Raw genomic sequence first — 26,327 nt, 5'->3', positions numbered from 1 at the left:
ATGACCATATGGTGAGCTATCGCACCATACACAAAAGTTAATTTAAGAAGTTACATAGATATACATATAAAAAATAATAAAGCTTCTAGAAGAAAGCATAAGAGAATATCTTTATGACTTTGACACAAGCAAAAATTGCTTAAACAAAGTGCAAAAAAGCATTAACCATAAAAAAATATAAATTAGATTTCATTAAATTAAAAACATCTGCTAATTAAGTTTCCCACTGAAAGGTATTAAAGGCATGCTTTTGAATTAAAGCAATTTGAATTTTGATTTGAAGAAAATATTTGCAATACACATATCCAACAAAGGCATCTTACCTGCAATACAGAAACTCACCCATCAGCAAGAAAAACACAAGCAAGCCAGTTTTAGAAATGAGTAAAAGACATGCATAGGCACAAAAGAGGATCTCCAAATGGCAATCTGTACATGAAAATGTTACCTATTAAAAATATGAGATACTACATACCAAGTATCTAGAGCAATTGGAATTCTCTTACATTGCCAAGTTGTGTACAAATCAGCACCACACTTTACAAAACTGTTTTGCAAAATCTACGATAAGACTGGTTAATGTATGCCTTCTGTGCGACTCAGCATTTCCACTCACAGGTGTACGTGTACGTTCACGTGTTTGTGTGCATGTTTCTGCATGCACACAACAAAGGAGGGCACGTGTCCGCAGAAAGGCGTACACAAGGTTAATGGCAGCTTTATTCATAGCAGCCACACACTGAAAGCAAGCCGACGTCCATCAGCAGGAAAAGATGAACAGTTATATAAAGAACGATATGGCTAACTCTCACAGAAATTATTCCGTGAATACAGCCAGACACGGAAGTCAATGTATTTTGTTTCTTTTATACGAAGCGCAAGGACAAAACCAATCAATGGTGACAGACGTCAGAATACGGATTAGCTGTGGGGGCGAGCGCAGACTGGCAAGGCAGTTGCAGGAGATTCCAGGGTGGCCACTGTCCTTCGCCTAGACGTCTGTGCGGGTTTTCCGTGTGCACACGCGTGTACAAACTCACTGCTCTGAGTGCTTAAAATGAGTGCACTTGATTGCTGCACGCCAGAGCTAGAGCTCCAGAGAAGTAACTGAAACATGTTAAAATTTCAAAGCTGTTTCCACACCCATTTAAACGTTTTTCAAGGAAACCTTAGCAGGTCTTGAATCTATGTAAGAATGCAACATGTTCTAGTTAGTTTGTAAGTTTAGGCAATATTTTGGAAAAATGAAAGCTTACTAAATGAATTATTTTAAAATCTTTGATAGGTGGTGTGTGGTTTTGAACATGAGTGTGATTAGGAAGCAGCGTCGGTGCGGCACGTTCTCCACGCAGATCTGCACACTGTGACGGGGCTGGCTTTTCAGCCACCACAGCCATGAAAACCGAGTACCAAAACCAAACCAGGAGAAGATAAAAGGGCGGGCCGCAGACTGGGAGAGCGTCTTTGCAAAACACATCACCGAGAAAGGACTTGCATCCAAAATACACAAAGAATCTTTAGAGCTCAACAATAAGAAAACAAACAACCCAATTAAAAGAAACGGGCAAAAGATCTGAACACACTTCATCAAAGAAGACACACAGATGGCAAACAAGCATGTGATAAGATGCCCCACATTATATGTCATTAGGGAATTGCAGATCAAAACAAGAACGAGATCCCGCCACAAACGTATTAGAAGGGCAGACATCCGAACACTGCCGGCGTCACGTGCTGGGGAGCACGTGCGGCAGGAGCTTGCACGCCGCCAGTGGGAGTGGAGGACGGTGCCGCCGCGTCAGAAGACAGCAGGCACTCTCTGAAACCAAACACAGGAATGCTATGCAATCCAGCAACTGTGCACCTTGGTATTTACTCAAGCGAGCTGGAAACTGAAGTCCACGCAAAAACTTTACACAAACGTTTACAGCCGTTTAATTCAGAAGGCAAAAACTGGGAAGCAACCAAGATGTTTTTCAATAAGTGGATAAACAATCGGTGGTAACCCAATGGAATGTTAAAGGAATATATATGATACATATAATCGAATATTACTCAGCAATAGAAAGAAATGAGCTATCAAGACACACACGCGCACGCACACGCGCACGCACACGCACACACACACGCACACACACACACAACCTTAAATGCACATTGTTAGGGAAAGCGGCCCATGGGAAAAGACTATACATCCTGGATGGTTCAATGATGAGACGTTACGGAAAAGGGAACACACGGAGGGACGAAAGGGACTGGGGCCTGGCGCAGGAGGAAAGAGGGACAGACAGGTGGGACACGGGGGATTTTGAGGGTGGTGAATCTACTCTGTATGACACTGTAATGGTGGCCACAGGACTGTCATTAAATCCTTTCATTAAATCCACAGAATTGTTCGACACAGAGTTCAGTGACCTGAACCGTTCTAAACAAATCAAGTCTACTAAAAAAATAAACTAAATTAAATCTGCAAACTGCTCTATTGTAAAATTCTAAATCACATTTTAAAAATAATGAGGCATTTTTTGAATAAAAACTAAAAGGCATGTCATACCATTAAAATACATAAAATTAGTTTAAATTAATGCTTATTTCCATTGCATCTCATCTCATCAGGGGACCCAAGGAGCCCCTCTCTTCCCCGCCCCCCCCCCAGAACACACAAAGCGCCCCTGCAGATCCAGACCCTGTTTTAGGGAGGAGGGGAGAAACTGTCCCAGGAGGGAGGTGGATTTTGGACACACTACAGAGGGACTTACATCAGGCCGTTTTATTTTTTTAAGATTTTATTTATTTTTAGAGAGAGGGGAAGGGAGGGAGGAAGAGAGGGAGAGAAACATCAGTGTGTGGTTGCCTCTCACATGCCCCCTACTGGGGACCTGACCTGCAACCCAGGCTTGTGCCCTGACTGGGAACGGAACCAGTGACCCTCTGGTTCGCAGCCTGTGCTCAATCCACTGAACTACACCAGCCAGGGAGCATCAGGCTATTTTAAAGCAGAAAAGAATTAGACATGCTGGATTGGAAAGTTTACATTCGAGGAGGAAATCGTGATGCTGTTTTTATTTTGATTTTGCTACGCAGTTGAGACGGGGACCTGTGAGAATGCTCACACGCACTTACACGTACATTTCTGCACCTGCAACGACAGATGAGTCTGCAGCATCATTTGCAACAGGCCTCAGACTCCTCACCTTGAAGGTAACATAGCCCACACGTCCAGAAGCAGGTGTCTCTGCTTCCGTGCTGCCATTCTGACAGCCCCTCTGTGGACTCCCTGGGACCTCGGGGCAGCTCCGCCTAAGTCTCATCCACCGTGCCCGCCTGACAGCCGGGGCCAGAGGAGAAGCCCGTCAACACCGTTCTCCGCCAGACAGCTTGGTCTCTGGGAAGCAAATGCCATTTGGGGTCCCACTTTATTACTATTATTATTATTCCTATTCTTTGTTGCCTGATTCTCTCATCACCACTTACAATTATCTTTAATTACTTTAATTTTTGAACTTTGTTCACTTTCACTAGTTCATTGGATAAGTATTTACCGAGCAAAAACGACACGTCCCGTGTCCCACCAGAAAAATCTGCCGAGTGTCCCCCTGTTCGACACCGAACACCCGACGGGGCTGCCTGAGCGAGAACTCTCTGGGCTGACCACTCAGTCGAGACACGGGGGTGCGGAGGGGGAGGTGGCTGAGCTGCTCAGCCACCAACCTGCCCACCGCTTCGGTTTCGTAAAACGGACCTGTCCCCAACCCACCACCGTGCTTGGCTGCATGTAACGTGCACCCACGTTTTTGTGCACGTCATACATGGCAAAATGCGGTCGCCTTTCTTCTCCATTTTAAATATAACATCTCTCGTTGTGGGAGAGTACAGATTTGAAATTTCCCTGAGAGTGACTGACTGCCAGGTTTCCCCCAGCAGAGACCCCTCACAGCAGCACAGGAACACGGTCCCCAGCGGGAAGGGAACACGGTCCCCAGCGGGAAGGGAACACGGTCCCCAGCGGGAGAGCGCACCTGGCGGGAGCCCGGGACTGAGAATGCACGGCTCTGCTCTCGGTGAAGAGATGTCTGGTCTAAACACCGGCCAGATGTCTTTAAAGCAGCATGAACGCACGTCTTTGGTCACCGAGGGCATCAAGGGAGAAGGTGCTGACCTGTGTCTATAAGGAGCGAGCCCCGAGGCACCAGTGATATTACATATCAGCCTTAATTGGATGGGGCGGGGCTCTGGTCCCCTTCATCAACAACAAGCCAAACCAAAGCAGAAGCGTGGTTCCAAATGGGAGGCAGGAAAGAACACCTCAGGGTGCCTTGGCTGCAACTTGCTTCCCCACGAGGGAGCTGAGCCAGCCTTCGGGGCTTGCACAGGAAGGGGCTTGGGGTAGAAGCTCCGCTTCTCTGGGCCATCCCCGCCGCTGCATGGCCCTGAGATACAGTTCTGCAGGCCGCTGCCCTCGCCCTCATCACCTGTGCAACGAGGGGTGTGAGTCAATGATTCTTAGTGATACTCCAACTCCAAACACTCTGTGATTCAAAAAAGGGTTACGGAAGGAAACTGAAGGAAACAAAACCGAGATCAGAACCACCGTCTCCAGCAGAAAAGAAGTCTGGGCAGGGGACACTGTCAGCGCTGTTAGGAGGGAGGGGAGGACAAACTAGGAAGCCCAGGAGGGCTCCATTATGGGGGGAGGTTGTTAGCAGAATGGGAGGTAAATGGCCTACGATTTATTCAACTATTCATAGCTGATGCCCAAGAGACACCTAGAGAAAAAGACTGGATGAAGTCCAAAGTCCGGTGCTTATATAGATGAGAAGATCCTTTTATTGTTTGACAATCACTCACTCACGTATCTGTAAATGGAAAGAGCTGATGCCTTATACGCTGTTAAAAACATTAATGCTAGGTCATCGCTCTTTGGGGACTCATTTTTTTTTTCCAAGTGTGCAAGATTCTACAAGCTTTTCCAGTAAGATGCGCGTTACCTCTAAGTGACCTCTTGACATTTGACTAAAAGTCAAAGCAGCGGACGGCGGGACCAGTGGAAGACTTCACCCATGAACGCTGACCGTTAGCTTTGTTCCACGGTCTGGAGATGAGTTATTAAACTCCTCCATAAAGTTTTATTACTGTTCTAATCCCATTAAGAACTGCCTTCACTTTAAACGCCCCACTGTTTGCGGAATATGGCAGCAATGTGCTACTATAATTGTTGCCCGATGTGACATTTTTTTTCCCTTCTCTAAAACTAAGGATATAAAAGAGAAGGTGTTACAGTTATGATGCGGCGCTGACGGTGCCATTTACAGAGAAAAAGGAAGCGCCAGATGGTCGCTGTCTCTCTCTGTGAGGGTATAACCTGCTTGATTCCACATTTCCATCGCGAGTTCCCGAGCGTCAGCAGCCCAGACAGAAGCGAGTAAGAGTAAATGTGTGTTTCAGCACATTGTGAAAGCGCTTAAAGAGAAATCCATTTACATCTTAATAGCGTTCTTTCATTTCATTAACTCCTCCTCCGCTTTCCATGCTGGAGAGGAGGGAACGTTTGCAAACATTAGCGAGTGCAGGAGAGGATCTCAGCGTCTCCAGGGCTGTGAGGCCAGGAGCCAGCCCCCTGCCAGCCAGCCCTGGCAATGCTTCTGCTTCTCCGTGAGGTCTCCCTCCGAGGCTGTGTCGCTCCCAGCTGGAGTCCTCCGCACTCTGTCCGGAAGTTGACCTCTCCACACTGGAGTCTTCAAATTGTTGGGGAGAACTTTCTTACCTTCACAGGAAGTGGATGCCCTGGAACTTTCACTAGGACGAGGCCGGCCTTTGGGAGCGCCTCCCGGCGTGAACACCCTCCCGCTTCACAGGAGAGAAGGGTGCACGTGTGAAGAGGCGCTGGGGGCTCTGGTCGGTCCCGAGCCCACCTCTGCAGGTGCCCACTGGCCTCACCACGGGGGAGCTTAGAGCTGGGCAGCCTCTGTCTCACCTGCAATGCTTCCCTGACGAGCCCCTGCTTTTCTCAATCATCACAAACTAACAGCAGCAGCATTGCGTTAAGACAAACTTACTTGTCTCTAGTTCTGAACCCCCCACTCCTCTTTTTGTCACGGAGGCGGTTTCCATGCTAAGATCTTAAACACCCTTCCTTCTCTGTAACTACTTAGGGACAGTGTCCTGAGCACCAACGTCCAGGTACATGATGAGCAGGTTCTGAAGACCTGAGGAGGCACGGCGCGGCGATTATAGTTAATAGCGCTGTATTACTCACGTGGAAATGGCTGAGAGAGGAGTGCCTAAGTGTTCTTACCACAAAAAAGGAATCGTAATTCCACGACGTGATGTGGTTTTGCAATAAATAAGTGCACCCAGTCAGTACACTGCACACCACAAATTTACACAATGTAACATGAGCTGTATCTCCATACAGCTGGAAAGAGAGAATCCCACAAATAACAGATTTTGTACATGGCTCTGCGACCCTGTTCCTGGAGTTTCCGGCACTCGGCGCTGCAGCCTCTCTGGAGGGAGCTCGGGTGACCCCTCTGCGAGGGCTGACAGCGTCCTCTCCGTTTCTCCCGCACCAACGATTGGCCTCCTCCAGAGTCTTGCGCGAGGACCACATGGCTATTTTTAGTGCTTATTTTTAAATGCTTATGCAAATGTTATTAATAATACATGACACATTTACATGCATTACCATGTAACCCTCAAAAATATACATATAAAATAGGTGTCATTATCCTGGAGAGGTGAAGGTCCAAAAGGACCTCATCCGATTGCAGGCCCAGGACCCCCACCCAGCGACTGCCCCACCCGAGCTAACTTCTCAACTCCTTCCCTCGATAATGGACTCACGACTTCTTTTCCGGACCGCAGCGTCCGAGTTCTCTCGGCAGCGCTTTGAGATATTTTTAGGAGGCACGTCTCATTCTGCACTATCCCCTGACACGATTATCACTTCACACCTTCTGCTACACGTCCCTCCTTCCTATTTTTAACCCGCTTTTAAACCGGACTCGTCAGAAGCTTGTTAAATGTCTTCCTCTTTTCTTACATTGAAAAACCCTTTTGGAGAAGGGATACCCTGGCTTTGATACTTCAGAGACTCTCAGAGTGCGGGAGCCTCGCCGAGCTCTGGCGAAGGCGCGTGGGAAGGGGAGGGGCGGCACGCAGGCCACGCCACCTCCGAGAAACGGTGGGAAAGAGTGGACCTTTCTATCGGCTTAACACAAGGTTCTCCACTTCTCAAAATTGAGTTTCGACAAAATGAGAGGGATATCTGCGTCTAAGTTTGTAGCTCTGAAAATCACTCTGCTACATCCGAGATGACGACCTTGGTCCCAGTCTCTGCCAGCGGTTGTCACTGTGCTCCGAGTGACCAAACCGCCCCGGGAGATTAGCCGGCTGGGCTCGCGAAGTGAGACTCAGGACGAGTCTGTCGGCAGCCCCCGTGGTGTTCACTCTGGTGGCCTTAAAAGAACCCATCACATCACGTCTTACGCGCATCGGGGTCTCGATAAATACACGCTGAGGGAAGAAACAACAGACAGCGCATCGCTAGAGGCGAAGTCAGAAGTCGGGGGACAGGGCATTCTGTGGCCGAGACCGGGGGCAGGCGCAGAGGCACAAAGCACTGATTCTGGAACGGGAACGGGAGCACCACCCTGACCGCCCACTAGCATTCGTGCAGCCGGTGCACACGGGCTGAGCAACAGCCACGCACCTGGAGCTGCGAGGGGGACTCAGTCGTGAACGGCAGGGGCAGGCTCCTGTCCTCACGGGGCTTTCATTCTAGAAGATGCTGTGGACATTAGTCAATTAATGACATGACTCCTTTTTTTTTTTTTAGAAACTGGTATATTTGTTGAGCCTATAGATTAAAAGATAATTGACTCAAAGATCTGGGTTATAAGATGTGGAGATGCAACAAGAAACTGCCAGCCCAATAACACAGCAATTAAACGTGACTCCCTGACAAGCTACACTGAAGAGAACGGCCGCACACTCAGTCCCCAGGAAGAGACCATCTCCTCCCACATTCTACACACGAAGTCCGTCTGCAACCTGAATAGCTAACTCTGTGTCTGCCGTCCGAGAAGAGTCTGGGGACTTGTCAGGACTCGCACAGAGAAATCATGAGGCAAGTCCATTGAGACGTGATTCCTATTTTAATTGCAAGCGTGGTAAGCGCAACAACAGAGAATATGGGGCGCCCAGAAGGGCTTCCCTAAGAAAGTGGAGTTTGAGCTGAGCTCCGGAGGAAGCAGGCTGGGCTAGGGGACGGTTCGTGGGGAGGCTTGGGGTGGGGGAAGCCCAGGCCACGACAGAGACAGAGGTCAGGCGGACACGGCCACACGCGGACAGCGGAGGGCAAAGCGCGTGGCCTGAAGTCAGGCTGCATGCTGCGCACGGCCCCAGGGTTGCTCCCGAAAGCGGCATGCAGCTCATGCAGGGAGTGATGTGAGAAGACTGGCCCCTAACGTGACCACTCTGGCTGGTGCTACAGGAAAAACAAGTCAGAATTCTCTTCTCATCTCCCCCTCTGATATCCTCCGTACCCAAGGCCGGTCCCCCACAAGTCATCTGAAATTCCTAGTAGACGGCAATGCAATTAAAATATTTGAATTTTTTTTAAAATTCAAGCAGAAGAATTTCCATAATAATAATAATAAAAAGACAACCCAATCTGAACAGACATTTTGCCAAAGAAGATACCCAAATAGCCCACAAGCCCACGAAAAGATGCTGCGCATCATCAGCCGTTAGGGACACGAGACTCCAAACCACGTAAGCAAGCTATCACGTCACACCATTGGGATGGTCGTAATGAGAAAGACAAACAAGCTTTCCATGTGTGTTCCTCTACGGATTCGCTCCGGCTGCTCTCCCGCTGCGACAGCAGCGTCAGGCGGTAGCAGAGACCCCAGAGCCTACAAACCTAAAGCATTTCCCAGCTGGTCCTTCGCAGGGAAAGTCTGTCAACCCCTCCTGCACAATGTTACTTTGAATGTTGTTCGTACAAGTGAGAAACCTAAGGCAGCCACCAAGCACACTTCCAAGCCCCATCAGCTCTCAGGGTGATCTTCTAGGCTCCTGAGTAAGCACCAATGCAGGAAGCTTTATAACAAACCTGGTAAGAAAGGAGTGTTTTTGATTTCTGACACACCGTAAACCAGTGGAGACAAGCAATTTCCTTAAATGCTTCTTTGGAGGGGCTGCATTTGGGGGACCACTGCTCGTAGGGTGCCATGTAGCCCCACGATGCTGACAGGTTGGCTGGTGAAGCGGAAGCTGGAATTAACATCCATCATCAGAAGGTCGGCGTGCCGGGGCAAGCCAGCAGCCAGCTTCCCAATGTTAGTAACTCCGATATTTTTCAAATACCAACAAGTCTTTCTTTGTCTTAGAATGCTCTCTCTAAATGGCTCATTTAAAAACTAAAACTTTTAAACAAGAAGCTTGAGTTACATAACGCGGTTGCGTGCCAGTGGTGTGTTGATGGCTAAGGACCAGCGTCCGTGACCCCGTGGCCTGCCCGCCGGGCGGCAGACACCGTCCGGAGGACCTGGCGCCTCCTGCCCAGCAGCCCTCGTGGAGTCTGAGAGAAAATGCGGCCAACCGCACTGCCACGTGCTGTGTCCCTTAGACCTCCATCTTACACTCAAGGCAAGTGCTCTTTGAGACTCACTTTCATAGGGTGTTTCTCATATGTTGGCTGTATACATACAAAAAAATAACTGAATAAAAAATAGAAGTAAAATGAGCTGGTCGAGGTTTTCTCAGAAGGTCCCCCCCTTGGAGGCTGACTCAGAACCGTCCAGTCCCGTTGGCCTGCACGCCCTGTCCCATCAGGGCCCAGCACGGGAGGGCGCAGCCGAGGGTCCCCTCTTCGTGGGGTTGTTTCCGGGGTGCCTACACCGCCGGCAGGTTCGACGGGCCATGCTGGCAGCAGGAACCTCGCCAGGACCACCGCATGGAAAGCAGGGTCCATGGGCTGACTTCAGGGATACTAAAATGGGGGGGGGCACTCGTGTGCCTTGGAGCCCACCCCGCCGCTGACTGCGGTGTGGGGTCTGAGGTGCTAGAAGGTGGGAACGATCCTTTCCATTGACAATACTTCATCTCTATTACAGCTCTCTTAGACAGCGGTGATTTTTAAGGTATCACTGTTGGAAATACCTCTGTCTGTTTGGAATAGGAAGTTTCATCCTACACGAAACGTGATGAGTATGTAAACCACCTTCTGAGCCAGAACTGATGCACAGTAAAGACGAACAAGAGGCCTTCATGCAAACCACCCGCCTACAGTCAAGCCCATGCAAGCAGCAGGGCAGCAGGAACTCCTCGCGCTCCACTGAGCCTGAATACGCACGCTCTGGGTTTGCCAACACCCATCGCATCTTTACCCAACTTTGGGGGGAAATAAATCTGCCCACACATTTAGCAGCCAAGTTGTTTGGAGGGCAGCAGAGTATGACGGCAAGTCAGACTGGTGTCTATCTCTGCAGACCCCACGGGCCACCCATCCGTCCCCGCCCCTCTACCCCCCACTAGCAGGGGCCGGGAAGGAGTTCCCAGGCTCCCTGTACTCCAGGAACCCCGCTACCCTTCCACACCCCACCATGCTCACAGCCTGACCCCCACCCTTAAGGTCCCCAGACTCATCATGCCCTTTGTCCCTACTGATGCTGTCACAGGAAGCTCCAGAGCCTGGGTCGCACAGCAAGAGGATCCGCGCCTCTCCTCTCAGAAGCCGCCCCACCCATCCCCACTCTAGGGCGACGGAGTTGGAAGTGTGCATGGAATGAAACTTTCTAAGAGAACTCAGCTCACTAAAACTGACTCTGTACGAGATGGGGAGAGAGGAAAGGGTTTGCTGTCTTTACAGAAATAGAGGAAGGTGTCGAGGAGCTACCTCTAAGTTACCTCCAAGACACAGCAGCAGCCAGAAGAAATTCCACTAAGCTTTTAAGGAACTGGTCATTCCAGTGATTCTTGAATACTTCCAGAACCACAGAAAGAGGAACAATTTCCTTTTTTGTAAAGAAGCAATTTAGTGTTAAACACCAAAATCTAGCAAAAAAAAATGTATTCTATCAAGAACAAGAAACAAAACTACAGACCAATCACACCTATAAATGGCAAGTAAAAATCCTGGAAAAAAAAAACTTAGCAAAACACTTTGGTAGCACAACTACAGAATAATAGATCATGATTAACTGTGGTTACTGACTCGCATGCTGGGATGGTTTAACATTATGCAAACTATTAAATATAGTCCAGCACATAACCAGATCCAAGGAAAAATCACTTGATTATTTCCATAAGGGCCAAAAAAAAAGCTTGACAGAAGTAATTATCTGTTCTGGCTTTCAAAAGATAAAAATTAAAATAAATGAGTACTTCCTTCACCAGAAAAAAAGAAAGATTCTGAGGCAATACCGAGATACTCTCTACCTGTGGAGAGGCGAGGGTCCCAAGGGAAATCTCTGTACTCCCCCCTAGATTTTGTTTTAAACCTAAAACTGCTCTGAACAAGTAAAACCTTAAAAAGCTGCTTTAAATAGTAATATTTCAGATATGTAGAAGATGCAAAGTCAAGGCACCCTCGCGCCATCCAGTCTCATTTCACTGGGGGCTTTTGACCACGTGTGTTTTATTTTGATGGGCAGCAGTGAGTCTACATATGGTGCTTGCACTTGCACTATTGGGCTGCCGCCTTCCAGCAGTGCCCACTGACTCTGTGCCATGAAGAAAATAAATGAACGGAGAGACACGATCACAACCTAAGCACACTTCCCCTTTTTGCTGGTAACACGATTTATAGGTTCTGAAACACCTATTTTGGCTGATCAGCATTAAACAGGACTTCTTGACGCCCTGCTAGGTAAGGCGAGGACGCTGACAAAGACGCAAAACTCAGGAGAATCAAAGCAACTTCTAAGAAGCCCTTACCTTGTTCATAAAGTAGCTTCATGTTCGAATCCTTGCAGGCAACCAGATTGCTGAGCAGCGCGACCACACTCTGCATGGTGTTCCCCAGGATGTTCTCCTGATGTTCCTGCAAGAGATCACAGGTTTCGTCGTCACTATGCAGAAGTACAATTGCATCATAATAAAGACAAATGACCAAATGACCTCTATCCCTTGAAGCAGGGGCTTCCGCCTTAGGGCACGCCCCAGCAGGGAGTTGCCCCAGCAGGGAGTTGCGTGAGACCATCCAGAGCCCCAGCGCTGCCGCCCGCAGTCCCTGCCCGTGAGCCGAAGGATAACCTGTGCACAGACGGGTGACAGAGGAGCCAGAGGGTCCAGAAGTCAAGTGCTGGGAACTTAGAAGACCACCCCTGAAGGTCGTTTTGAGATCATAAAAGAAAACTACTTAAACAAAGCAGCATTCCTGGAGTTTTGAGAGGAAACCAGCACTGATACTCCCCCCTGAAATCCTGTGCATGGATGCTCGTGTGGGAGGCGACTTCCTGCATCACTGACTCGGCGTGAGGGACGACGCTCGGGGCCTGAAACAGTGGGTTTTCCTGCCTCCCAACACGTGACATCACAGGGCAGGGAGCACCTTTGCTCCCACAGACGACGAAAAACATGAAGAACCCTTCAGTCTTCATTTCTCCTCTTAGAGACAAAAAATTTGTAATTTTTAAGGGATCTCAAAAATAACTTGCTTTAGTTTTGTTTCCTTTTTCATTCCTCTGGATTTTTTAAAAATTCAACAACTAACACGGAGTATCACTGAAACTAAGAAACGTCAAATAACATAAAAATAGAGACTTGGATTGAGGTGCGCCAAGCCAGGTGTGTAAGGAACAAAAAAGAAAGGAGTGAGAGCAGGTGAGAGCTCTCACTGCAGCCATGGCCCCGGCTATGGCCCTGACCCCGGCCCTGACCCCGGCTCTTGGCCACTCTCTTAGGAGCTGGTCCCATCCTAAGAAGTAACAGGTGTATCAACTGAGCAGGCGCCATCCAGACCTTTTGCTATTCCTTTTTTCACACAGACTCATACACACACTCACACAAATGGTTCGCTCTATTTTAAAACATAAGTTATACCATTTATTCATTCACTCAACAAAAAATTAACGAATAGCTACTGTGGACCAGGCACTGTTCTAGACACCTGAGGTACATCAGTGAATAAAAGCAGGTCCCCTGTCCTTTCGGAAGCAGACGACAAACAGCAGGCATGATAAGTGAGTGCACTGTGTAGTGTGTTCAAGGGTAACGCGTGCTTGGGTGAAAAAGCAGAGAGCGAGCAGGAGAGCCTGAGAAACCGCAGTGGGGCCGTGCAGAACTGTGTGTGTGGTCGGGGCAGGACTCACCGAGAAGGTGCCATCGGACCAGAAACGTTATTTTTAAATGCTGAAGCACCCTGGAATTCTTTGAATTCACTTATTTTTAACGTAATCACTTTGAAATCATTTTATACGTACAGGAGTCGCAAAGCTAGTGTGGCGAGCTTCCATCTACCTTCAGCCAGCTTCCCCCGATGTTAACCTCTCACCGCGGCACCATCATCAAAACCAAGGAATTAACGTGGCTCTGATCCTCATAACTGAACTACAGACTTCGCTCAAACATCAGTTTTCCACTGAATTCCTTTTCTGTTCCAGGATCCAATCCAGGGTCCCGTGCTGCATTAGAACTCACTGATTATTGCAACAAATGCAGGGTAGAACAAAAGTAGGTTTACAGTTGTATTATTTACTATCTATTCTATTCTTTATTATTTATTTTATTATTTTCCCTTTGAACCACTGTAAACCTTCTCTACTAACTGTTGTAGGTACTTGACTTATGGCAGTGAACGACAAAACCTAAAACAACCACCCCTGTCCCGCCCTTGTAGAGCTGACCTCATCGTAGCACAGGGAGAAACTGACCCCATGGGAAGTAATCGCAGGCCACGTTGGAGGGGGGGACATCGCGTGCTACGGGAGAAAACAGAGCAGGATGGAGTGTTGGGGAGGGCCGCAGGGAAAGGCCGTGATTTTAAACAAGGCAAGGAAGGCATACCCTCTCAAGAAGGTGGCATTTGAACAGACTCGCCTTTCTTCTTTTAAAATACTACTAGGTTCTGTCAGCTGATTTGTTTTGGTATAGTTGCATCACTGTTCTTAAATGTTATCTACCTATGAGTGGCATCCTCACCTGATTCCAGTACCAATTTCAGGCTAGCCTTGTCCATCCATTTTATTTTCCAAATGTTAATGCTGCACCTAATTTCTGTTTCTGGAAGATTAGGTAGAACTCACTAATAAAAGTAACTGGGCTCGCTGTAGTTTTACGGGTAAACCTTTTTTTTTTTTTAAGTCCTCACCTCAGGATATGTTTTCATTGATTTTAGAAAGAGAAAAAGAGGTGGGAGAGGAAAGAGAGAGAAATGTTAGTATGAGAGAGAAGCATCGATTGGTTGCCCACCATCCAGGCCCTGGCCAGGGATCGAACCCACGGCTCTTTGGTACACAGGTCAGCGCTCCAACTGACTAAGGCTCCCAGCCAGGGCAACCAGTAGATCTTCAAATACATTTTGAAAAACATCTCAGGAATCTATGCCTTGACCCAATGTTGTTTATTTCCACTTCCTAGGAAAGCATCTAAAATGCACAAGTTTTCACACACACACAACTCTGCGCAGCATCCTCTCGTATCTTCACAAATCTCCTCTAAACATATTCGTGTTACCTTCTACGCTGCCTCCTCCCTCTTTCTCGTGGAGCAGACTCGCCGGAGCTTCGTCTCATTTTATTGGTCTTGTTTCAAGGAACCAGCTTTCCATTTGAATGATCATCTACATTTTTGGCTTTGAGTTGGTCATTACGAATGCATCCAAATTTGCCGCTTCTCTCTCCTGGGTATGCAGCAGGAGGTCACTTCCTGCCCACTTGTAATTAGAAATGACCATGACACTTGCTTTGGCCGATTAAACTCATTTGGGCAGAAGCTTTAAGGGCCAGTGGGAACTTTATCATCCCCGCCCCCTCTGCTCCGATGACTGGTCACGTTCTGGATGGTTGGGGCTCCAATCGCCCAAGTCACAGCACGAGGACCGGCAGCGGAGCAGCCAGGGGTCCCTTGAGGCACACGTGGTTTCCCAATCTGACAAGAGTCCCAACACCACGCACCGTGCCTGACTCTGAAACTACGTGTCCACCCAAGGACAGCCACAGGCGCCCCTAAGTCTCACCTACGTCTTTGCTTTCCAAACACCGGTGCCCATGCATTCCTAACGTTCTCTAGAAACACACGCGCACAAGCGGGTGACGGTGTTTGGCTGTTGCACTGACACCGGCTTACGAAGATTAATGTGGAAGCGCTGGTCTGCCACCAATTCCGTCTCATTATTCTCACAGTTAGTTGGAAGGAAAGGGTGATTAATAAGCCCAACGTGACACGACATGTTACTCATGATAAAGTAACTAACGATACATGGGAAACCTATTTTTGTGAAGAAAAGAAGCTAATAAATCTTTGCTTTTTGCCCCGTTCGGTTAAACAGCACACGCGACTCCTTGTTCAAAGAAGACCAGGCGGTAAGCGGGCTGGAGGCGGATCGATGGTCCCAACAAGCGCCTTTCAATAATTCAGCGCCCCTTTCCCGTGGCGCTCCCAGCAATATTTCTGGCTCGTTGTGAGGCCGATGCTCGGCGTTCCCTCGGGCTCCCAGGGTGAGTGCCCCCGGCCGGTGTGGGCGTCTCACTTCGTGCCACCGCCAACCGTCCAAACCTCCGTGACCTCCGAGCACTGAGCGCCCAGGACCGTGCCCCGGCCGACTGGGTTCGGACACCCCTGGCCCGGGGCCCCAGAGCACCGCGGAACGAAGGCCTCTGCCCGCCCACCACTCCATCAGCACAGGGGCGCACAGCTAAGGTGCACCCCGATTATCAAGAGCCTCCCCTGACCTTATACTGCGAGTGCTCAGGAGAGAAGGTCTGACACAGAGGACAAAGGTGGGAGCAGTAATCCCACAGCCAGACTGGGACGCATTGTTCCTGTTCTACTGTAGCATCGGACAACTGCCAGGTTGCGGGGGCGGGGGGGGGGAGTGGGTGGAAAAGGTGAACGGATTACGAAATACGGATCACCAGCTACAGAAACAGTCGCATGACGTGAAGCGCACCAGAGGGAACACCGTCAGTGATACTGTCATCACTACCCACGGGGCCAGGTGGGGACGAGCCTTAACGGGGAGGCCATTCCGCTCAGCACATTTAGTGAGGCTCGTCCTTGCGGTTTCACAAGCACATTAGCCTGCGGGACAAACTATGCCTCGGAAAACACCACGCTCACTTCGTAGGGTGGAGCAGAGGGTTGTCTGAGGGGAGAAAGCACGAGGGTGAATGAATGCCTGCGGCCGGAGCTCCTCTCGGGCACACAGGGACACTGTGTCCCCAGAGCAAGAGAAAGGGGAGCCACGGGCTGGTGCGCAGACTGCAGACCAGAGCGGGGAGGGGTGAGGGCAGCGATCCCATGAGGCGCTCCTCCGGGACAGCCCCCCACTCCAAAGCATGCCTGCAGCCCAGGGTGAAGGCTACATAAAATCCTGGCACCTTTTTTTTTTTTTTAACCCTCTTGGCTCATTAGTAAGACAACTCCACACCATCGGCGCTGCAACCCATACCAGGGAAACAGTGGGACAACAGACGAGAGCCAGTGATGAGCGTGACCAGGGCCTTTGGCGCAGGGTCAGGGGCCCAGGCGCCCACAGCTTAGGTGCTGATCAGGGGCAGGCTGCAGCAGGGCATCCACGTGGGCCCCGGGGTGCCGCACGACAGAGCTGACGATCTACTGATGTGGCGCTGTGTGCCGTGGCCTGTGCCCCGAGCACCTTACCTACACGTGGTCTGTCCAGAAGGTATCCTGCCAAGTAATGTGAAACATACAGACATTTATTGAAGGAGAAACAATATACAGGAAACACTGTGCACAGGACAATGACATCTTGGTCCCCTTCAAAGTAGGCACCTTGGGACCTCACACAGTTCTCCCAGTCGCCATAGGCTGCCCCATCGTTATTTTCCTGAATCTCACCGACTATCTGAAATCTCTTCCCTTTCAAGGTGATTTTAGTTTTGGGAACAGCCAGAAGTCACAGGGCACCAAATCTGGGCTGCAGGGGGGCTGAGACACCTGGGTGGTTTGATGTTTTGCCAAAAAAATCTGCACAAGACGCGATGCATGAGTGCGTGCATTGTTGTGATGAAGCTGCCAGTCACCAGTTACCCAGGAGCTGCAGCCTTCTGAACCATCCGAATTGTTTCCGTGGAGGAATGTTCAAGCTTAACTCAAAATTTTATGCAGATTTATTGCTTTATTGTTCAGTCCATTTGAATGAGATGGCCACACACTACACAGGCTCACTCAATGGCATCTACCACCCCCACTGACTAGAACAGTGAAGTCATCATTGTTCACACATGCGCATTCCAGTCCACTCTCCTTGGCTGCCAGGTTACATCAATGTTGTGCAACCCGTTCTCATTATATTAACAATGCCTGGACTTCTTCTGGACAGACCTTTGTATGGTCTCATTTAATGCTCAGAAAAACCCAGAAGTGGCTACCGTTCTCCCACTGTACAGATAAGGACGCTGGTTAGTGGCCCTGACTTGTGAAAGCTCGCCCAGCTCTGCGGTGGTGAAGCTGGGGCTCAGTGTTGGGGGTGGGGGGCAGAAACCACACCCCTCAACACCACGCAGCTCTGCCTGGGACCGCAGCAGGGCAGCAGGGAGGGCTGTCAGTCGCCACACCCCAGGCGAGCCCACACCACCACCCAAGAACTCACGGGGTTACTAGGGAGGAACCCGAAGCAGTCCACAGCAGGGGGCGGAAGTGAGCACAGAAACACTGTTTGGGGGCTGCTGCTGTCATGCTCCCTCCCTCCTGTCCCGACACAACGCGCCCTGCCCCGTGCCACCACCACAGGGGTCCTCCTGGCTTCATATAAGCCCTTAATGTACAGGGTGGGACAGAAGTAGGCTTACGGTTGTGAACCTGCAAAACGGAGTTTATTCCTGTATTTTTATTGTATTCTTGTCCATGCAAACAATTGTAAACTTAGTTTGGCCCATCCCCCTGTCTATCACTGTGCCGAAGACACACAGCCCAGGATGCCAGGGGGAAGGGTTAGGCAACTACAGGGAAGAAAGGGCCCATTGCCCCAAAGGATGAAAATGCACACTGGAGCCACCATCAGCAGCCAGACTGCTCAGACACCTAGCGCTGTCACTGGCTGACGGGTGTGGAAGGCAGTGGAGCTCCTTGGGGTGGGGGGGCAGGGGGAGCCATCACTGATAACCCCTAAAGTCACAGTAGGTCACCCCGGTGCACTTTAAGATGATGATGAAAACACTTTTAACTGCTTCATCCATAAGACATCCATAAGACCCCTCTGACCTAATTTCCGTGCCCGACGCCATGGTGTATGGACGTTTAATAAACAGAGCCCTCGAGAGTTCCAATAAAACGCAGCGTTTGCCAATAGAGATAATTAGAATTGAAGCGGCAAAACTCTAGTGTTTGGCAACCTAGATGAAACAACTTCATTAACATGTGCAGCAGCTTCAGCAAATGAAAGGCTGGCGAGCACTGGACCCTGAAGAATCAGGCTTCTCAAAACTAATTGCTTCTGAGCGCCGCAGAGAGGACAGCTCTGAAATACCAAGGGCAGAGCAAGGAAACGCGACCAAGAAACGGTCGCCGCCCCCCCCCTTCCCCGAAGTGGTCTCACGGTAAACAGAGCATTACACTTGACTCTGTGTGGTGTCGGGGGATGTCAACGGCGCCGAAAGACTTGTGCGGAGAACAAGGCAGGCGGGGTCTGAACAGTCAAGGTGGGGAGGAACCTTTCACGATGAGAAGCGACCAAGGGCCACGGCCACCCTCTTCTGCCGTGGCTCTGGGCCAGAATTCAAAAGGCAACCACCAGCCCAAGGAGGTTCGAGAGCCCCAGGGGAACGGGAAGCAGGAGCACGCGGTGTGGCGCACACGAAGTCTACAGACCCGTGGACATAAACACACGGCACACCCTCCTCGACACAGGTTCAGCGCGCTTTTCTGGGAAAGAACCGAGGACTGCCCTGCGGGACGGGGGCTGCGCCAGGACACGGCAGGCAGGCAAGCTGCGCCCTCCTCTCCTTTACACAGGGTCCTGTTCCCCGTGGGGCTGGGTGCTGAGAGATGTGGAGGAGGCCACCGTGGGGAGTCTTCGGGGCACTCAAAGGAAATGACTGCATTGGGGCGGGAGGGAAGGACACTTTCTCGTGTTGCTGACTTCTCACAAAGCTTGAACACAGTGCACTCTAAAGCGAACTCATCATCTCCTTTCCCCTCCTTTTCTGTTTCCTGTTTCAATGGACACCCCTACACCCTGCCCAACCACCCAGCCATAGATCTTGGAATTCCCTGGGGCACTGTCTCTCGTCTCCACATCCAATCACCCACCAAGGCCCCTCCGTTCCCCCGAGCACCCTCTCGAATCTGTCTGTCCTCTGCCTAAGATCAGGCGGCTGTTGCCTTGGGCTGGAGCCACCACAATCTCCCAGTGGGGTTGCTGCTTCGGCCCTCACCTCCTCCCCTGCTCAGTGGGCCCCTCGCTCCAAAGCAGGAGAGACCAGGCTCCAGTCCCAGGGCTCCGATCTTGGGCGACAGACAGGCCTGGGGAGCCATTCGAGTCCGCAGCAGGCCCAAGGCGGCGGGGCAAGGCATGCCCCCCACAGCCCAGTTTGTGTCCAGACCCCTGGTGGATTCAAAGGCCAGAGGCAGGGCGGGTCTCAGGAGCAGGAGATGGCTGAAGCAAGGGCACGGCCACGCCACTGCTCTCGCTCCCGGAGACATGTCACCTCACGATCCTGGAAATCTTCTCATGACTTTGAGAGTCAAATACTGACTCTGAGGAGGAGGAACGAGGAAGGACACGAGCTGAATTAAATGCAAAAGGCTCACACTAACACTAACTCACCCACTTGCAAATGTATGCACGGATTTCCTGGGAAGGTCAGAGTCTGGAGGTCCAGGTGGGAATGTCTGGGTGCGATGGGGGTGGGGCTGGGGCAGCTGCCACCGGACGTGTGTTCCGCCAGCTGCGAAGCACTCAGACAGCTGCGCTGCCTTGTCGCCAGCGCATCTGGGGCCGCAGCGGGCTTGGAGGCGGCTCAGGGAGAACCTTGGAGGTGTTCTCCCTTCTACAGCCCAAATGTTCAGTGCCAGGCAAAAGCCTGGAGGAACAGAACTAAGCCCCTCCCTGCCCCGGCCGGATGGCTCAGTAGGAGTGCCATCCTGTGCACCGAGAGGTTGCGGGTTCAATCCCCAGTCAGGTTGCATATAGGAGGCACCTGATTGATGTTTCTCTCTCTTTTCTTCAACCAATAAACATATCCTCAGATGAGGATTTAAAAAAGAAAAAGAATTCAGGCCCTTCTTTTGCTCGGATCGCCATCCCTTGAAGGCCTGCATGGTTCTGGTTAAAGACGAGAGAGAAATACGTTCCGATTATTTTTAAACCTGGCGGGCAGCCCCTGCGGAGGCCCCTCGGTGGCAGCGCGTACAAGTGGTCGTTAGTGACCCCCTGCGGCTGGCACGGAGGGAGCAGCTGGGCCACCCGGTGCCACCTGCCCACCGGCACACGGAGCCTGCTTTAGGGCTCCCGCCCCCGTGCGACACCAATGGCGGTGGCTCCGCAGGCCCTTCTGGCAGGCGAACGGTGTCACTTTGCTTCCCAGTCTCATCCTTTCCTGTTGTTTCAGCTTCCAGCGGAAAGCTCCCGTCCTCTCGGCTCCCGACAGGGCCCTGGGCCTCGAGGCAGGCGCAGCGGGCCAGGGCCGGGGCCGACACTGCTCAGGGGAGAGAGAGTGAGCCCTGGGGACGGAGCCAACGGGAAGCTGCCAGGGCCGGTGCCCCTGGGGACGGACTGTGCCCTGTGCCGTGTCTGCCCTACACATGCTACCTGAGCTAAACACAGGCCCGAGGTAGGGGGGACAGGTGAGAGAACACAGGTGTGCATCCAGGCAATCTCCCGCCCTCTCCTCGCACCCCTGCCACCGTCCGACAGTAAAACAATCGTCGTCGTCATCTCACAGAGACAAAGCCTTGGCCAACTAACACCCACTCGTGAAAATCCAGGCCAGACGTCGTCAGCTGAGGCTGGAGGCCACAGGGCGGGGCACTGCCCTTCTCATGTGGGACAGTCTTTGCCACCGTGCCGCGCCTGCCTTCCTCCCAGCACCTGCCACGGGCACCGTGACCACTGCCGGGCCCGTGGCAGGCTAAACTAGGACTCCCAGCCACGTCCCCAGGGGCCCCTGGTAAACGAACAGAAGGACAATCTTGTTCAAAGGCACTTGGGTGAAGACAGCTGGGGACGGGGCACGCAGCTTGCTGGATCCTCCTTCGAGAGTTAACTTGTCAGTAACTAGAAATCGCCTTCCACGAAGCAATCAAGCGTTCATCGAGCATCTGAAAGTTGCTGCATGATGGCGGGAAGCAGAACCATGAAGATGATTTTCCCCCGAAAGTTCTCCCTGGGCGTCCATTCACTTTTGAGTGATGCCTGCCATGAATGGTAAATTCAGATGCTTCTCCTTTAAACACACAACATCCCTCACACGCTAAGTATCTGCTGAGGGCTCGGGAAGCACTTGCATCGGCGTGGAGAATGCGCACTCCCCAAGATCCAAATGATGTTGACACAGTTTTAATGGGACTCTCCATTAAAGATAATCGCTCACAAATACAAATATCCCATTCTAGAGAAAAAATATTACGCATGGTGAAAATGAACGGAAAGATCAACACATACAATTATCACAAGGCATTTTCAATTACGGCGCGCTTGTCCTGGGGGAGTCAGCAATGTTTTTTTTTTTGCGATGGGAGTGAACCAGGCGTTGGTACTTGTGAACGGTGCCTGCCTCGGAGAGGTACTAGTACATCCTGCAGGAGAAAGGGTTCCGTGGGAACCGGCTGGAAGTCCCTCTCACCCAGGGGTATCAGGTTCGGAGTGCATCAGGGGCAGCACAGTAAGCAGAGAGCACACTGGGCTGGGAAGAGGTAAGAGCTCCTGTCCTGCCCCCAACCAGCTGGCGAACCCGGAGCTGTTAACACTCTTCCACGAACAGACTTTGGAAGAATCTCAGAGACCTCTCTAGTGGCCTCCTTTGAAGATCAAGGAAGAGAAAGGCCTGTCGGGAGGAGGGCTAGGACTCCAGCGCACAAGTGCATCCCCTTCCCATGGCCTCGCTTCGCCCTCGCAATTCTGAAACTCCCATCGAGGCGCACGGAGTCAAGGAGGTAACTGTGCCTGGGGTAAGATTCTGCACGCGCCGGAGAAACGCCACAATTACCACTCCCCGAAGCTGCAGACTGGCTGACCCAGCCACCTTCTTTGGCGGGTCAGCTCTTAGCCCCGAACAGCGAAGGGCCAGCGGGACTATTCCTGAGGACACGGGAACCCCTCGATGCGTGCCTGCCGGCCCCCAGGCCCCCTAAGCAAAGGCTTTCCGGATCCAACAAGATTTTTTTTCAATCGCTTTTTGTTGCAGACAGCAGGGAGAGTCTGGCCAACCCGCAGAGTTTAATTTTAAACGAGAAGCATCTTTTCCCAGTGAATTATCCTGAGGAGGTTGCACGTCAGACATCGGGGACCCGCAAACACAGAGACGGGCCAGTCTGCGAGTCGGCAGCGCGGAGCAGCCCCGGTCCCTGTCAGTCACCCTGGACTGTGCCGCCCGCTCCTGGTGGCTGATGCGTGCTCACCGCTTCTGTTCTCCACGTCCACAGAGGGCCACCAGCTCTCCTTTCCTTAGACTCCGCTCAGATAATAAATTATACACTCGCTTCGGAACATTTAATGAGCTCCCTTCTGGCCACACCATGATTGAAGCCGTGCCATCTTAGGGGATAAACGGGTTGCCGTGGGGAAAAAGAAGTCATCTCAGGAACTTCTCATGTCCTAGATAATACTGTGTCCTTACTGGCATTTCAATAAACTAGCCGCAACCAGAAGAGACCCTGGGTATGAGCATAAGCGGGGCCGAGTTCACGCTGGCCATGCCGGACAACCATGGGGAGGGTCGAGGGGCCGTGCGCTGGGGCAAGGCCTGGGAGGAGGGGTCGGGAAGCCCACGGGGCGCAAGCAGGGCACGTGCCAGGTGAACAGGGAGACTCCAGGCGAGCCAGGAGACTGACCAAGGGAACAAGGGACCGTAGACCGGCTGGCCCTGTTTCTGGGATGCCGGGGGAACTACTGAAAGGTTACATACATTAACTTCTTAGGCCCAGCCAGGCGGGGCGTCTCCTGAGGGCCCCGAGGGATGTCAGCGGAAGCCTGACCCTCCTCTTCAATAACTGTTCTGGGACAGATACCGACGGGGGTCCTGGCTATACGCTGGGTCTCCAGAACTCGTGCCCATGTGGTCACGTCCACTGTTTCTGCACCAGAGCGACAGTGCCCCCCAAGTCCAGGAGAAGTCCCTGGGCTTCGCTTCGAGGGCTTAGACGTCAGGATGGGTCTGTTAGGTTTTCCTCGTGCAAATCAAAAAGAAAACCAGAAGTCGGAATGAGTGCTAAGATGAAGGGGTAAAGACGAGGGAGGGGGAAAGGAGGGGACGGACCGAGCGGGGACAGATAACGTCCCCCAGAAGGAAGAGTGTGCTCGGAGGCACCACACTCGGGGTACAGCCCCTCGTTGGCAGGTGCAAGATCTACAGGTCTGTGCATCACTCGGCGGCTGCTCACCTCAACCTGGCCCCAAAGGGGAGTTGACAGACCTAGTATTTGTCTGGCCGCTGGGTCCCTGCAAGTGCTGACCAGCATTTCAGAGGGAGGCGCGTCCATTTCTCGGGGAGGGGCAGAGTGACAGCAGCGCTGGTGCCCCGTGCTGACCCACGGCGTTCTCGACAGACGGGGGCAGAAAAGCCGCGGACTCTCCTCAACTCCAGGCCCTTCAAGCTGCTTCTCGATCCTTGGGGCGCACGTGATGAGACTGCCTCCTTGCTGCCCTGCTCTCGCCCGGGCTCCCCACTCTGTGAGTGCACAGAGTGGTCATGACCCAGCCCTTCCCACACATGAATTCGGATGAGAGCTGCAGACTCGCCGTGTGGTCCCCATCTGTCTGGCTGGCACAGGAGCCCTCCTTGCGCTAGTGTGTGCAGCAGCAGGCGGGCACTGGCGGCAGCTCACCGCGCTGTGTTCACGTGGGCTTCAGACAGGGGGGTGCTGATCTCTGGGAAACGCCCCTGAGCTTTGGGGACATACTCATGCCATTTGCAGAGGACTGGGTGTTATCATATGTCTGTCTTATTGGCTAATCTTAGCACCTTATCTCCCAGGGCACAAGTTACAAGTTTAACAACCAAACAACACACACACACACACACACACACACACAACCTTGTCTTGGCAGCAGAATGAATAACTAATATAGCTTCAATTCTGAAGCATCTCATGTCACCATGCTCTGAGAGCACAGGCTCTGCTCCGCCAGGAAGACAGACGTCCACAGCAATGACTCCGAGCCACGACAGCGGAGTCCCTGTCACCAGATCCATCCAGGGCAGAGAAGGGAACAAAACCTCGGGCAGCTGGAAACACGATGTCTGAGGCCATGACGACGCCAGGGAGCCTTTGCTCTGCAGCTCCCGGGAGGGACAGAGCGCCCAGGTGCGTCATATTGCAGCCTGGTGCAATATGCAGGCTGGGCCCCTCGGGGGGCCGGCAGCAGGAGAAAAGGCACCGCCCACTGCAGATGCAGAAATGGGTCCCCGGGAGAAGGGATCTGCCTGGGGCTCGAGCTAAGATGCTTCTCTGCTCGAACATCCTTCCATGCTAAACCCAGCGCTAGGTCTTTCCAATGAATCCTTGGGTGAGAAGTACGATAAAAATCAAACAGTTTCTAAGCTTCATGACTATATCGAAACAAAACAGTCCTGCGCAGTATCTTAAATATTTATTTGTGGATGGTGGCAGAGAGCAGTGAAATACAAGCTTTAGCATCAATTGGTGCTCCTGCAACCCACCCCCCTTCCCAGGATGTTCACTCATCAACCAGGAAATGATACAAAGTGGTGATACATTGAGAAGAAATCCTCAGAATCCTGAGTTACTTCAGCCCTTTGGAAGAACCCTGCATACCAGGATGCGGCTGAGGGGCCATGAAGTCCAACCACGTCACACGGACGCTGGGACGGAGGGAAGAAGACAGTTTATGAATCACTGTCCTCCCAGTCCCAGGGTTTTACATGACAGAAAACAAGAGAACTGATCTGGACAAAATGCCTGGATTGTGACTAAGTTCCCACATTTTTGTAAAAAACGTGGCCCTGGCTGGTGTGGCTCAGTAGATTGAGCACCAGCCTGCGAATCAAAGGGTCACCAGTTCGATTCCCAGTCACAGCACATGCCTGGGTTATGGGCCAGGTCCCCAGTTGGGGGCATGCAAGAGGCAACGACACACTGATGTTTCTCTCCCTTTCTCCCTCCCTCCCGCTGTCTAAATAAATAAATGAATCTTCTTTAGAAATGTGAAATGAATAAACTTTAAAACATACACACAGACATAATGAAAACCTTTACAGAGTAACATGCGAACAATCTGTTGATCTGTCGCTTTGAGCCATCTGCGCAGCTGACACCCCTCTGTATCTCAGAAGAAAATGCTACCATTTTGAAGACGGGAAACAATGAAAGAAGAAGGCCGCTCCTTCAGTGGTCTGCAGGGAAGGCCCGCTGCGCCAGGCCCACCACAGGTCTGCTGAAGGGCCCAACCCTGCACCGAGATACCTGCCCTTGGGGAGCTTCCGTGTTGGGGGGGATAGGACAGACCCCAGGAGAGGCTGAGGGGCAGCATCACCTGCTGGTCCGGGCAAGCGGTGCTCTGAGACCCCAGGGACTGAGACCTTGGGAGCGGCGGACAGGCTTTAGGAAGGAGAAGGGAACCGAACCAGGCGGGAGGCTGAGCGAGCGCTAGCACTCGAGGGAGAGCACAGACCGAGGGACTTGGGAACTTGAACTTGAGAGACATGGGCCAGCACACTGAGGCCGACGGCCCTGGACAGGCTGGCTAAGGTGTTTGAAATCCACACACTCAATCTCGGTTGACGAGGAGTGCCTCGGAAGTTCGTTTCTTTTGGATCCAGTGCAGTTCAACACAAACCAGAAACGTGTGGTCATTGCAGATCACGGCTGCGGGCTGCGTCATCTCTGCGCAGAGCGCACAGGGGCAGCAGCGCCGCGTCACCCTCCGGGGCAGCTCCGCTCCCTGGGGCCTCGCTCCATGCCCGCTCCTCTCTGCCCCTCCCCCACCTCTGACCGGCCCACGTCCACCGCCTCCTACA

The 26,327-nt window shown here is 51.7% G+C and overlaps 1 protein-coding gene across 2 annotated transcripts in view; it reads right to left on the bottom strand.

Annotated features, from left to right (window-relative positions):
• ULK4 (unc-51 like kinase 4) overlaps positions 1 to 26,327 on the bottom strand; it is a 311,597-nt gene that overhangs the window by 127,318 nt on the left and 157,952 nt on the right. For both annotated transcript variants that reach the window (XM_045857407.1, XM_045857405.1), the window contains exon 32: positions 11,944 to 12,049. In XM_045857407.1, coding sequence (XP_045713363.1) covers positions 11,944 to 12,049 — 106 coding nt within the window. The remainder of the gene's footprint in view (positions 1 to 11,943; positions 12,050 to 26,327) is intronic.

This window comes from Phyllostomus hastatus, unplaced genomic scaffold (genome assembly GCF_019186645.2).
Source record: "Phyllostomus hastatus isolate PE091 unplaced genomic scaffold, TTU_PhHast_1.1 phas_scaffold_129, whole genome shotgun sequence".
Classification (NCBI taxonomy): domain Eukaryota; kingdom Metazoa; phylum Chordata; class Mammalia; order Chiroptera; family Phyllostomidae; genus Phyllostomus; species Phyllostomus hastatus.
The sequence above is the reverse complement of the archived record's forward strand: the minus strand, read 5'-3'. Positions and strand labels throughout refer to the sequence as shown.